This window comes from Entelurus aequoreus, linkage group LG25 (genome assembly GCF_033978785.1).
Source record: "Entelurus aequoreus isolate RoL-2023_Sb linkage group LG25, RoL_Eaeq_v1.1, whole genome shotgun sequence".
Taxonomy (NCBI): Eukaryota; Metazoa; Chordata; class Actinopteri; order Syngnathiformes; family Syngnathidae; genus Entelurus; species Entelurus aequoreus.
Genome location: NC_084755.1, coordinates 20,846,353 through 20,860,880, shown reverse-complemented (window position 1 = coordinate 20,860,880; position 14,528 = coordinate 20,846,353). Strand labels below are relative to the sequence as shown.

Below are 14,528 nucleotides of genomic sequence, written 5' to 3'. Positions count from 1 at the left end.
ATAGCCTGCATCGGGGCCCCAAAGCAGAGGAGGGCCCCCGTAAAGTTTGAAGATTTGATTCCCCTGTCATTCAAACATGAAAAACTATGTCTTAATGTTAATAGAAAATAAATATAGCCTAAAGTTTGATAATAAGGTTGCTTGAATCAAATAAAAAATGTTAAACACTAACCCTATCAAACCCCCCATCTGGTTTGTTCCACCTAGATAGCTGCAAACCTTGCATGGAACATTTCAGTCAACACAGACATAACGTCATCAAAGCTCACCTTCAAGCATTCACACACAGCACCAACATTTTTGAACAGGAATGAAGTGATAGAAAAAAGGTACAAATATAATAAATGTATACGTGGCAGCATAGGAGAAAGCTCCGTATAGCTTTCACTTTTGCATCTCATTTCACATAACTGTGGTGCATTCAAGGACCCTCGATTAAAGTTAGACACAGACGTGTCACTAGATTTTAAAAACAGGGGAAGACTTAACCCCCAGGAGATGCACAAATAATAATATAATAATAATGATGCATTATGTTTTTAATATCCACTGATGACAGTTATTTGTGATTCAGCTTATGTCTATTTTACACTTTGGAGTAACGGGAAATATGAAACTTGAGATATCTATAATCATATTTAAGTGAATAATGGCATATTATATGATTTAATAAAATCATATTTCGGCCACTTAATACTGAATTCGTAAAAAAAAAACAAAAGACAAAACCCAGTTATTTAAAGGGGTTTATTTAGTTATGTTGTAGAACCGTTCATCCTGTCTTTAAAAAGTCAAAAAATGAATTATAGTCCTACCACCTTCCTACTCCGTCATTGATACAAAATATAACGGCATATTTCCCCAATGGCGCACAGTGTTAGTGTTGGGCTGGTAAACTGACAAACTACGATCCAATCCCCCCTCAAAGTGTGTCATAAATACATGCAGCTTTATGTTAAATTTGTTAATTTACACACAAAAAAAAAATTGAGCAATTTCTTTCCATGAATTAGTTTTAGTACAAAAAATGCATAAATTAAAATTCAAAGTTTGATTAAAAATACCATAAAAATCCTCTCATATGAATAAAGTGTAAACACATTTTGTAGTTTCTGAGAGGGGGGGCCTCAAAACAAATTAGGGGCAGACCTGATTACAGAATATATTTTTAGATATGAAACTTCCTTTAAGAGTAGTCTGTGTACAGCTTGTATAGCAGTATGATTTTACTACTCTATGTTTATGTTTGATTTCCTTGCACAGGAAGGTGGAGCAGCGTTTCCACATGTGTGACCGCATGGCCATCTACTTCTTCATCGCCGCCTCCTACTCTCCCTGGTAGGTTTCGCTGATGAGACAAATGGCCGTGATAATGCAGAGTGATGGCCGACAGAGGTCACTGTGACGGGTATGTGTGTCGTCAGGTTGATGCTGAGGGAATTGGGCCCTTGGGCGTGTCACATGCGCTGGCTAATCTGGGTCATGGCTTGTTTGGGGTCCCTCTACGTCTTCATCTTCCATGAGAGGTAACGTCATCTCTTTTTTTAAAATTGTTTCGACGGGAACGAGTGTTGCCCTAAACACCTGAGAGCAGGCGTTCGGTTTCAGCAACACACGTTGCCGTCTAAACAATTAAATAACGAAGGAGTTGTCCTTTCATGTTGCGTGTATGACTGCAGGTACAAGCTGGTGGAGTTGCTGGGATATGTAGCCATGGGAGCTGTTCCTGCTCTGGTCATCCTGTCGATGGTAAGAAGTTTAAAGTATTGTCTTTTTCTGCTTTGGGGGGAAAAAACAAGAGAAAAAGACTTCTCCTGTTACCACTGCAGCAGGCTTCCTGCCATTGTATTGCAATCGGACACTGTCAGGATTTAAGCAGCTGTTTTTCTTGTTTTACAATGACCAGAGTGTCCATACTTTAAATGATGGATTTATGTAGTGGGCTAGTATTGTTAAAGTGCCCCTCTAATGCTGAAAACATTGGCACTTATTTCATGGTTCTGGACCTAAAAATGATGTCTACAGGTAAAATTCCCCTCAAAATAGACACAGTAGTGATTTGAGGCTTATTTTCCAACAAGTTTCAGCACATTTTGGAACGCCCACTTATAGCTCCAGAATGTGGGCGGGCCTGCATCAGCCTCCTTATGTCTTCTACATGAAGACTGGAGACAATTTTACATGTTGTGGTAGCATCCTCATCCCGAATCACGTTATTTTGGCGCAGAATTTAAAGAAATAATGAAATATGCTGCCAAATTCATTGTTGCCGGCTGTAGCAATACAACTAAAGAAGGGGTCAGCCTGCATATATTAACTCGCGCAAAATGGGATGGACCAAGCGAGTGGAGTGTAATTTGCAGCTATCATTTTAATGATTTTGATTTCAAAGAAGAAGGGTTTGGGTCGGAGTCTGCATAAAACATTTAAAGGTTCAAGCTAAATGTTATCTCCAAAATCAGGAGCATCGTCGAGAGTAGAAAAACTGAATCAGAAGCTGCGGAAAAAAAGGAGCTCAAAAGCAAGAAAAAATAAAGGTAACGTTCTATTTTGCGTCCTCTTCTCCTGATGTTTTTTCTCAAGATGATTGAGGAACTGATGAAAGAGCATGAGGAAACACAGGCTATGTTGTCTTTGGAAGAGCAGAGCAGTCCAGAAATGGCGATTGTTTCTTATTTTTTTATTCCTCATGTTTTAACCATATCAGTTTGGAAATAATCATGGATTAGGGCGACAAAAACATGCAATTAAGTGATCTTAAGTAATAGTTTTACATGCCTTTATCCACACTGTCTATGTGGAGAATTGGGCTCCAGTTCTGTCGATAACGTCACACCAAGAGAGGGCGATATATCGAGTCTGGCGAATGAAAGGGAGTGTTCCAAGCACAGTTAGGTATCTCAATTACATTACTCAAAAGCAAATGGATATTATGGGAAATTATTGCCGAATTCATTTTCAGGAGCAAAAAATACATATTGAGAACCTTTTAGTGAAATTTCTGTCATCTGGACACGATGGGTTTAACAATATGTTTATCGTTTTGGGTGTATTTTGCAGTGGTATATAATTAAATATATGCCCTATTATGTCTATTTTGTTAAGTAGCCAAATATGCAACCAAAATGTTGGAAATATGTCTTAGTAGTATTTTTAAAGGCAATTTCTTCCAGATAGATTTTGCAGCTGCATCTATTAAGTTGTCCAGTGTGTGTATTTTAACCTGTCATGCATACACATTGAAGGTGGACCATGCAGGCGTGTGTGAACTTGCCATGGGAGGAGTCTTCTATGCGGTGGGTGTGGTCTTCTTCAAGAGCGACGGCCTGGTCCCGTTCGCCCACGCCATTTGGCATCTTTTCGTGGTGGCCGGCGCAGGCATTCACTACTACGCCATCTGGAGGTACCTCTACTTGCCCAGGCCTCTTCTAGAGACCTCCAGGTGACGATGACGGGAGTCTCTCGCGCCGAGAACCCATCTCACCCTAAGTTACAGGAAAACATCGTTTTAGTGGTAACATTGATGCAGATGCACATCACCTGGCACTAGCCTTGCCTTAAACAAAAGCCATATATAGGTTAGAAAAAGCTCACTTGTTGTCCCTCAATGATGATAAAGTAAGAGTGCAAAAGTAATCACTAAATCTGCCTTTTTAGCCAATTCAGGAGGACAAATCATAGGTAGAGTCAAATTATTTTATCTAAATACCTCTAAGGCACAGCATCAAATTGCATGGACTTTCCAATAATTGCTGTTTGGTCAAGTAAGAACATGATATTGATATATTTTTTAAGTCTTCCCTGTAGAAAAGAGCATGAAAAAGTCATTTCGTCTTATCGTTTTGGACAAGAGCTCAATACATACCAATAGGTGGCACCCAATGACTTGTCCTAAAGCAAATCTGAGCTTTTCTTCCAGTCACTCACGCACAGAGATGCAGCCAGGACAGAGACCCACTGAAAAAAAAATTACTCAAAGGTTGGGAAAGTGAGCAAATGTCAGAGGGGTCAGCATGTTGGCCTCACAGGCCGGAGATTGAGGGTTCAAATGTCTGTTTGGCCATCGCTGTGTAGCGTTTAAATGTTCTCCTCTTGCTTGTGAACTTCCTGCCGCATTCCAAAAATGTGTGTCCTGTGATCGGTTCAGGGTGTAGAAAGAATGGATGGTGATTGATGAAACAGTCATCAAACATCTGTCGAGGAGCTTAGAAAAACCAATTTTATTGCAATTATCCAATTATTTCCTTGCTACTGAAAACATGATTTTTATTTCATAAATTATTTTTTTCCAAAATGGGACTTGAAAGAGTGGTCCCCTTATATATTAGATAGATAGTACTTTATTGATTCCTTCAGGAAAAAAATTACATTTTCAATAAGCCATCAGTATACATTCCAATAACAATGTGCCAAAACGTATAGCAATATTTTGAACTTTAGCTCATTTTGAATCGCTGAATAACATATCAAAATGCCCAGGTGGGCCTACAAGCAAGTTTGTCGCTTGAACAAAACTATAAGATTGAAAGAAGTACGCAATTAAAATCAGTGAATAAATTATGAAGATCAAGTGCAATCCAATTATGGTAAAAATGAGAAAAGAGCAGGTTGTAATGTTAATTAATCATTCATGTCACAAAACATTTTGTGATTTAAAAGACGAGGTAATGTTCCTGAGAAGTTGTAATCTGCATGGCGTATGAAATGTTTTGCTCAAAGCTGTATGCACTTTCTATTAAATGCTATACAACTTATTTTCTTACTGGCCATAGTTTGACTGTGCTGGAGACTGTACTTTTTTCAGATCTATTTTGTACATTTTTATTTCTGACAAATCACATGAATAAAGAAGAGATAATATATTACAGTAATTAATGCGTGTCTTTTGTGATTGGTGGCATGTATTTCCAAAACCAGATTATGTGCCTGTGTGTGCTGATGGAGAAGCAGGTGTGTGTTGTGCATGTGATGTGTGTGCCTGCGTGAGTCTGGTGAGCGTTCGCAGTTGCAGTGGCATGGCAACGTTGGTGTCTCGGTGCCACTGGGGCGTGGCGACGTGCGGCGGCGGGTTCAGGACACTCTGAGCCACACCGGGCATCTTCAGCAGCGACCACAACTCCTCCCCAAGAGTTACTATGGAAACAAGGTCCTCTTCGTCAGCGCACCAGGAAACGGACCCACTTCTGGATACGTTTCTCATCTTGGAGAGGAAAAGCGACACCCTACAAATGACACATAGATTAGCGATGGCTGCACAAAGTAAACTGAAAGTAAAAGTACTTCTCTCAGCCACCTGGGGATCAAGTCATGTGATCGTGACGCCAGCTTAGCGAGGGCGTTCATTAGGGTGGTGATGACCCGAGGGGTGGGGCAGCCTGTTCCTGGGGGTGGGGCAGAAGACGTGATCTCAAACAGCACTGCTTCAAGCGCCTCAAAACAGGAAGTGATGAGCCTCACGGAGCAACGAGAGTCATACGATACAGACAGATACTCTCCGAGCGCCCACACCTACAAGACAGATGCATTTGGGAGAGGATAAAAACATTATGGTTTTGTACTGGACCTAAAATACACAACATAGTCTAGTTGGCTGTTACACCGACAGGAAGTGAAAATTAAAGAAGATGGCTTTCACTTTTCTGGGAAGATTTTTTACAATATGGGGATGGATCCTCTAGCTCAGTGGTGCCCAAACTGCGGCCCGCGGGCGTCTTCAGTTTGGCCCGCAAGACGAGTTTAATAAGGAATCTAAACTGCAGGGTGCCAACAGCTTGATTTTAAATTGCTGACAGCATAAATGCTACAAATCTGACGCCACCCTGTGGTTAATGTGAGATTATCAGCTCAAACTGCAACCAAACACAGAAAGTCAACACACATGGTCACACATAACACATCCTGCTCACTGAACTTTGTGGATATTATACAAAATGTCCTAACACTATACTGTATATATTATTCAAAATTACACACATTTAAAGCCACTACGATACACAAAGCGAAAAATGCAAAACACTCTCCAGACTTAAACATGTTTGTCGCATTTTAGCTGTTTGATATTTCTGATTTATTACAAAACTTGAAGGAGGTTGTGATGGAAGCAAACAAAGTAGGGGTTGAACGTTCACATACTATATAATATCCAATTACATTAATTCAATACCATTATATTGATATAACAAGTGTATACATATATAAATACACTATATTGCCAAAAGTATTTGGCCACCTGCCTTGACTCAACTATGAACTTGAAGTACCATCATATTCTTAACCCATAGGGTTCAATATGATGTCGGTCCACCTTTTGCAGCTATTACAGCTTCAACTCTTCTGGGAAGGCTGTCCACAAGGTTGCGGAGTGTGTTAATTGGAATTTTCGACCATTCTTTTAAAAGCGCATTGGTGAGGTCACACACTGATGTTGGTCGAGAAGACCTGGCTCATAGACTCCATTCTAATTCATCACAAAGGTGTTCTATCGGGTTCAGGTCAGACCAGTTCATCCACACCAGACTCTGTCATCCATGTCTTTATGGATGACAGTCATGTTGGAAGAGGAAGGGGCCCGCTCCAAAGTGTTCCCACAAGGTTGGGAGCATGGAATTGTCCAAAATAATTTGGTATTCTGGAGCATTCAAAGTTCCTTTCACTGGAACTACAGGGCCAAGCCCAACTCTTGAAAAACAACCCCACACCATAATTCCTCCTCCACCAAATTTTCCACTCCGCACAATGCAGTCCGAAATGTACCGTTCTCCTGGCAACCTCCAAACCCAGACTTGTCCATCAGATTGCCAGATGGAAAAGCGTGATTCATCACTCCACTGCTCTAGAGTCCAGTGGCGACATGCTTTACACCACTGCATCCGACGCTTTGCATAGGACTTGGTGATGTATGGCTTAGATGCAGCTGCCATGGAAACCCATTCCATGAAGCTCTCTGTGTACTGTACGTAGACTAATTGGAAGGTCACATGAAGTTTGGAGCTCTGTAGCAACTGACTGTGCAGAAAGTCTTTGCACTATGCGCTTCAGCATCCGCTGACCCCTCTCTGTCAGTTTACGTGGCCTACCACTTGGTGGCTGAGTTGCTGTTGTTCCCAAACTCTTCAATTTTTTTATAATAAAGCCGATAGTTGACTTTGGAATATTGAGGAGCGAGGAAATTTCACAACTGGATTTGTTGCACAGGTTTAAATAAATATATATATATATATATAAATACACATATATATACATACATATAAATACACATATATATATATACATACATATAAATACACACATATATATATATACATATAAATACACATATATATATACATATAAATACACATATATATACATATAAATACACATATATATATACATATAAATAAACACATATACATATAAATAAACACATACATATAAATAAACACATATATATATATATATATATATATATATATATATATATATATATATATATATATATATATATATATATATATATATATATATATATATATATATATATTAGGGCTGCAACAACTAATCGATTATAAAAATAGTTGCCGATTAATTTAGTCATCGATTCGTTGGATGTATGCTGTGCGCATGCGCTTTTAATTTTTTTTTTTTTAAAATAAACCTTTATTTATAAACTGCAACCTTTACAAACAGCTGAGAAACAATAATCAAAATAAGTATGGTGCCAGTATGCTGTCTTCTTTCAATAAATACTGGATAGGATAGAAATGTAGTTGGTCTCTTTTATCCGATTATTAATCGATTAATCGAAGTAATAATCGACAGATTAATCGATTATCAAATTAATCGTTAGTTGCAGCCCTATATATATATATATATATATATATATATATATATATATATATATATATATATATATATATATATATATATATATATATATATATATATATATATATATATATATATATATATATATATATATATATATATATATATATATATATATACATATACATACAGGATATATATATATATATATATATATATATATAAGTCTATAACATGATCTGATAGCCCAGCTACAGCTCTTTTTATTACCAAATATGTGTTATATGTGTTTTATGTTGCACGATTGCACCAAGAAAAATTCCTAGTTTGTGAACCCGTTCTCAAACAATGGCAATAAAACTATTCTGATTCTGATATATATATACAATAAAACTATTCTGATATATATATATATATATATATATATATATATATATATATACATACACACACACAGTTACATTACATGTAGTTGGCTTTCTTTTAGCCAAATGCGGCCTCAAAGTCAAAAGGTTTATACACCCCTCCTCTAGCTGTGGTGTGTTTGGTGGGGTTAAGGTCAGGGCTTCTGTACATAAAAGGGACCCTCCCCAATGTGTTCCCACAAAATATCTCAATTTAAGAGCTGTCTCTGAACTAATTGTTATGCTTTGAGTATCAAGCATCCCCGCTATTAGTTTGCGTCGAAAATGTCACAGTAAACCCTGTAAGATCCGCCCAAAACATCTGGTCTTACTCGGTAGCATTAGATTATAGCTAGAGAGGGACATAACTTTGCTTTTCCAAAAATTGGAAGAAAGAAAGTGAGTGTGAAGGACAGTGCTGAGAAGAAGTGGATGATATTCATTGAATTAAAGAAATAATTCATCAATTTGGCAAAGCAGTTGGAGCGGGTGCATCATACCGAAGCTAAATGAGTCTAACGCCAGCCAAGGATGTTAAAATAATATTTAAACGGCAAAAGGTTTATTGATGAAAATATGGAAAAGCGGCTGATGGTGTGTTTGACAAAGAAGCAGCTTGCAGGAGATACTGTAGAAATTCATTCTCCAAGGTAAATGGTTTACATTATTATTAAATTACTTCATAAAACTACTGTAATTGTGTTGATTTGGGGAGGCAAGCACCAATCAAATTGATTTTAATTAATTTAAATGGGAGATGTTTATTTGAGATACAAGCGTTTTGAAGTAAGAGCTCCGTCACAGAATCAACTAAGCTCGTAAATCCTACTGTAGTTCAAAATGGACTACTGGAAAAAGCCTGCTGGAGCCTATCGCAGAGGATTTTTTGGGTGAGAGGCGGAGTACACCCTTGGCTGGTCACCAGTCAATCACAGGGTCAAACCGTTATTGAGTAATGACCATACAGTCAAATTTGCATGATCCATTTCTTTCGGATTACCACGTGCGTGTAGATTTCTTCTTTGCTGTATACGTTGGAAGTGGCCCCTGCAAAATCCAGCAGCTCGTGGGATTGGTCCATGACCAGAGTAGGGTGGAGCTTACACAGCCTTAGCAGCTGGCGGCTGAACACCCTGCAGAGACAGCGTGTTCACAGTGAAACTGAAACTTATTTTGCGCTTACTTTTTTGATGGTGTGTGTGTGTGTGAGATATACCTGTGTATCTCTATGATGTACTTAGGGATGTTGAGAAGGAGGCTGCTTCTCTCCAGCAGGACCAGGATCACTTGGCCTAAAAGTGCTTTATCAGCCACCTAAAACAAAAACCCATTAGTGATAATATTAAAGTGATCTGAGATGTAAACATCCAAATTAGAACCTTAATATTGAATGTACTTCCGAGAACAGAGTAAGACTTTAGGGCACGGGTGTCCAAATTTTTTACAGAAAAATAGAGGATCCTGGGCACTTCGATACATTTTGTAAATTAAAGACACTAAAATCAATACAATGTAGGTCAATCAAAGAATGCCAAACATTCTGAGAAAAATATCCACATCTTAGCGTTGTCTTGTATGTGGTAACAAAGCAAATTAGTGTAATATCTAATTTTACACACAAGATATTTAAAAAATATATTTGTATATTCTTTAGTAATAATATGATGGTATTATTCCACCAACTAAATTATTTTTAAGTGCATTAGCACACTTAAAAACTTGGCACATCTTGCAAGAAATTTGTACTTATGTTTATCCTGACAGGACGCATGGATATCATCAAAGACTTTGTATAGTGAAAAACAAAGGTCGTCGGCAATTTTGGCTGTCAAGTCCCATTTTGGGGAATTTGGGCCAGCATTTAGTACTTTACTTAGTTTTTTTGTGTAATGTTTTTACCCCAAACGTGTTTATTTTGTCTTAAGAATGTGTTATGACATGCACTTTGAAAACCCTGCATCAGTGGAAGCACAGCAGTTTGATAAAAACAAAACAAAAATAAAAACTGCTAGGCTAAGTTAAGTCACTATTCTCCTGTTTGTGCATAAGTGTTTTTTTTTTTTTACACACTTGAAGTTATGCAGTTTTCTCCTATTTGTATTTTCCCATCTAGCCTTTGGACACTCCCACCCTGTGTATGGGACAGACATGTATTTAAGTCTGGAATAAATTACTACTATTAAATTACTACTGAGGCAAACTTTGCCATGACACTTTTTTATTAGCTGTGTGAAAATCATGAAACATGGTGTTTTCAGACTTGTGAATGTCATTGAAATCCATGAAAAAGACAACACTTTATGCTTGAAAAGGTTGTATCAGTCCAAAGGGGGGCTTGTGTGTTGTTATGGTGATGTACACGCGCAACAGCATCTTCTTCCAGCTGGATGTAACTCTGCAGATGAAACTTTGTTTACTTGTTATTATAACCCCCCTGATGTTATTTGTGATGTTATGTTTAGTACAAATATTTGTGATGCTGTGATGCGTCTGTTTGTGTGTTTTAATGTGCGTGACAGCGAGGGGGAGCTTGACAATATTTTCTATTAAACAGTCACATAGTTCAATGATGAATTCCATGCCCAGACAAAAGTGTTCTATTTATTGAAAGTCTGTTAGTCCATGTATGATGTCCACACATGGCCGATAATCTAAGTGGGGTCGCCTTCGGCTGTGGTCGCACTCTTCTTCTCTTCCGCTCAAGCAGACAAGACAAAGATGTGCATTTAGATTTTTGATTGGTAATTTAGAGTGATATTATGGTCATATTATCATCATCTAAATGGATGTTTCTAGGTGTCTCCAATTGAAGTGATCAGAATAGAATTTATAGTTTTCTGAAATTCTCTTATCATTTATTTACACATGGTGGAAACTGCATATGAATTTCAAGTGCAATGTAATGTTTCACTATCTCGGCATGCTGGAATTATTACAGGCAATGAAGCGCGTCGGGGCAAAAGTACTTAAATCGATGAGGGAATACACGTAAACCTGTGTTTAATTGGGAACGCCCACATAAAGAGTTGCTCCACCCAGCTGTGTATCTTGTGGCGCACAGTGACAGACTTAAAAGGTCAAATTATAATTATTTTTTCTACATTTAAAACACTTCCTCATGGTCTACATAACATGCAATGGTGGTTCTTTGGTCAACATTTTGCATACATTTTGTTTTCAAGCTGCTTTTGTGACTAGCTCTTCAGGATGCACCGTTTTTATTTACGTTCCTCCACTTTGACGGTGTCTTTTCCCCGTCAGCCATGTTGCAGTTTTAGCGCTTCTGTATCGAGTCTACTGACAGAATTAAGTTAGAACTATACACTACTTTGTATTAGAAATGGCAACAGCAGAGAGGTCAGCCCCATAACAAGATAATAAAGAAAAATAAGGAACTTAGTGACTACAACTTTGGACTACAATGGCAGATCCCCGCAAGGCTCACCGGGTAAACATCTACTAGATATGGAGATATTAGTTGATGTAACACATCACTAGCTACTCAAATTCCAAACAGCTCTTTTTGAGGAAGTATGAAAAAAGGCACGATTGTTTTATAAATATCTCCACCATGCCTCCATGGTTTGATTTTAAATTTTTGGGACGTATGCGGATCCTAAATACTCAAAAACAGTTTGCCAGCAAGTAAGAAAAGCTAGTTTTGCATCATAGGACCCCTTTAAGTTGAGGGGGAACATGCTGCACTGCCAGAATCCACACTATTGTGCAGATTCTTTCACTTAAGTACTTGAGAAAATAGAGCGCTAGGACAGTAATGCCAAAAGCACAGAATCTGGGGAGAGCCACAAAATATAAGTTTTTAAGGGTGTAGGTGTATTAAATTAAAAAAAAAGGTTCATCGTGCCACATTTGAAAAACTCCCTAAACTAAAACATTTACTTACCGTAATGATGGTGTTGAAGAAAATGTGCAACAAAATAGGTACAGTCTGGGCACACTGAACAACTCTCGGCCAATCAGCAGCCTCGGACAGCAGCTCGAGAAGCGTGTTAAGTCGGTCAATTGTGTCACCTGTACAAAAAGACACCAATACAGTTGTGTTGGCGATGCATTATCATCATTCCTGATCATATCTACTGTATTCGTCATTTTGCAAAAATCAGCCTGCTGTAGGGTTACCTGAACCTGCTTCTCCTCGAAGTAGAAAGAGGAACAGGCCTCGGAAAGACGGATTCCGGAATGCATCCATTGATGGGAGGCTGCCCCCTCCTGATTCGGAAATGGGCAGACACATAGATCTGCACACGAAGCACACAATGTTGACACTAAGTCCATATTTATAACAACTAGCTGTTACTAATGTGCCATATGTTCACCTGAGCTGCAAAAGCAGAGTAGCAGAGAGACAGGGAAGGTCCAGCAAAGTGTGCAGCAGCTCCAAAGCAGTTCCAGATGTCACCAGTGAGGGCAGAAGATCAACAAAGTCATCAACCACTGCAGGGCTGTCCCATGCCAAGAACTGTAGTCACGGACACACCGCAATAAATGCCGTCAAATAATCATGAATCCACAAAACAATAGATCATATAAAGCAGCATTTTCTCTGCTTTTCACCTTGAGCAGGTTTGGGAAATGTCGCGTGTACTGGGGAACTTGGAGCTGCAAACTCTCTAGGTTTAGTCGGAGGAAACGCAGAAGCTCATGTGCCAGGAATGGGTCGTTGAAGAGCTCGGCGGGGAAGCGACCAAACACCAGTCTCCACATGGCCTCACAGTCTACCGCAGCCATTTCACCTAAATAGTACAAGAAAAAGAAGCGTATTCATTCTTATGCTCATTATATGTGGTTTTAACAAAGATAAACAACTGTCATTTAACACAAATGACTATGTGTTGAAACCAGGTTACACAGTGGTACTTTGTTTTGTTTTGCAAGGTCAGACGAAAAACAAAGCAACTTTTTAGTCTACCAGACACCCACAAATAAGAACACAAAATACATTTAATACAACATAGTTATAGTTCAACAAAAATGGAACAATGTGAAATACATATAAATGACATATAAAATAGATAAACATTTAACATCACTTTTCTTTATTTTATGACAGTGTCTACAATATTAAGTAATACACAACATTTATTGACTAACACCAATAAGTCATTACATATACATTTTTTTCCAACACCTTCCCTTCTTTCAAACAGAAAGTGAACTTAATGTGAACATGTACAATTATGGTGTGAAAGAACTATCAGTAAAAGACACGGAGAAGGGGTAGGATTAAATAAAAGCTTTGTTTCTTCCTACTCCTTTTCAGATATGTTGAAATGTGCAAATGTAACCACACAGTGTTCCTTAATGTAACTTGTTAAAAACATGTCTGAAACAAAAAAATCAAAACCACAACTATTATTGATGACACTTGTTAACAAAAACGGCGATGAGCAGAGAGGAAGTTATTTCTTGAATTCATTAGTGTTGCTCACCTTGTTTATCAAAGTGCTGGCTAGGGTTGCGCAATATGAATAATATACATTTGGTCGACGATAGAAATTGTAATACTATCGTCATATCGTAATAATGCATATTGAATGTTGACAAGCGAACACAAGGCGTCCTCAATGCAATGTATTAGGTGTGCACAAAAAAATCTATTCACATCTAAATCACGATTCTTATTCACCCTAATTCTAAATCGATTCCTAATTTTCAAATATCGATTCAAACAAAAAATATACATATATTTTTTTTGTATTAAAAATACATTAAAAAAAATATGTGTTTCGGCCATTTCCATGCAACCCCAATGAGCTTGTCTAACCTGTAACCTGTTTATACAAGTTTTTATTACAATTATAATACCAAATAAGACATTGCAAAAATCGGTTCGAATCGAGAATTGGGAGAATCAAGAATCTTCACCCCAGGAATCAATTTGAATTGTTAGCGTCCTCGCTAGGGACTAATGTCTCACCACAGCGCAGCTTATTAATCACTATTCCTCGGCTCTATGGCGGAAAATAAACGGTGTTCTTACAGGTATCATTAACGCTGGAGAAATACAGAACAAGCAATAGCTAAACCTGCTACACTGCACACCGTAGGACGATACAAAAAAGCGCAGGTAACTGCAAAGCTAGAGCTTTTCAATGTGAATGGGTGGGCAGATTGATAAAAATATAGACAGTAACGATATCAAGTATAGTGTCAGTATATGGTCATTAGTACATTGTTTAGTAGATCTCTTTTTTTAAATTATCACAAAATCATTTTTTTGCAGTTTTTTTGTTTACAAATTCATGAAAAAAGAGCCAATAGTAGTTTTTGCGTTTGTTTAGTTATTTTACACTATAA

At 37.9% G+C, this 14,528-nt stretch overlaps 2 protein-coding genes across 6 annotated transcripts in view; one reads left to right on the top strand and one right to left on the bottom strand.

Annotated features, from left to right (window-relative positions):
- The window catches only part of mmd2a (monocyte to macrophage differentiation-associated 2a), a 25,385-nt gene extending 20,472 nt beyond the window's left edge, over positions 1-4,913 (top strand). The window contains exons 4-7 of the mRNA XM_062036622.1: positions 1,264-1,338; positions 1,425-1,526; positions 1,680-1,749; positions 3,246-4,913. Of these exons, the coding sequence (XP_061892606.1) occupies positions 1,264-1,338; positions 1,425-1,526; positions 1,680-1,749; positions 3,246-3,446 (448 nt within the window). The 3' untranslated portion in view covers positions 3,447-4,913. The remainder of the gene's footprint in view (positions 1-1,263; positions 1,339-1,424; positions 1,527-1,679; positions 1,750-3,245) is intronic.
- Positions 4,154-14,528, bottom strand: part of ap5z1 (adaptor related protein complex 5 subunit zeta 1) — a 55,551-nt gene continuing 45,176 nt past the window's right edge. The window contains exons 11-19 of one of the 5 annotated variants that reach the window (XM_062036620.1): positions 12,786-12,964; positions 12,548-12,690; positions 12,351-12,469; positions 12,115-12,242; positions 9,427-9,524; positions 9,211-9,343; positions 5,458-5,508; positions 5,294-5,381; positions 5,081-5,222 (exon numbers count right to left, since the gene is read on the bottom strand). In XM_062036620.1, the coding sequence (XP_061892604.1) occupies positions 5,343-5,381; positions 5,458-5,508; positions 9,211-9,343; positions 9,427-9,524; positions 12,115-12,242; positions 12,351-12,469; positions 12,548-12,690; positions 12,786-12,964 (890 nt within the window). In that variant the 3' untranslated portion in view covers positions 5,081-5,222; positions 5,294-5,342. Of the gene's footprint in view, positions 5,223-5,293; positions 5,509-9,210; positions 9,344-9,426; positions 9,525-12,114; positions 12,243-12,350; positions 12,470-12,547; positions 12,691-12,785; positions 12,965-14,528 lie in introns of all 5 variants that reach the window. The other 4 variants (XM_062036619.1, XM_062036617.1, XM_062036618.1 and 1 more) reach the window with 4 other exon arrangements.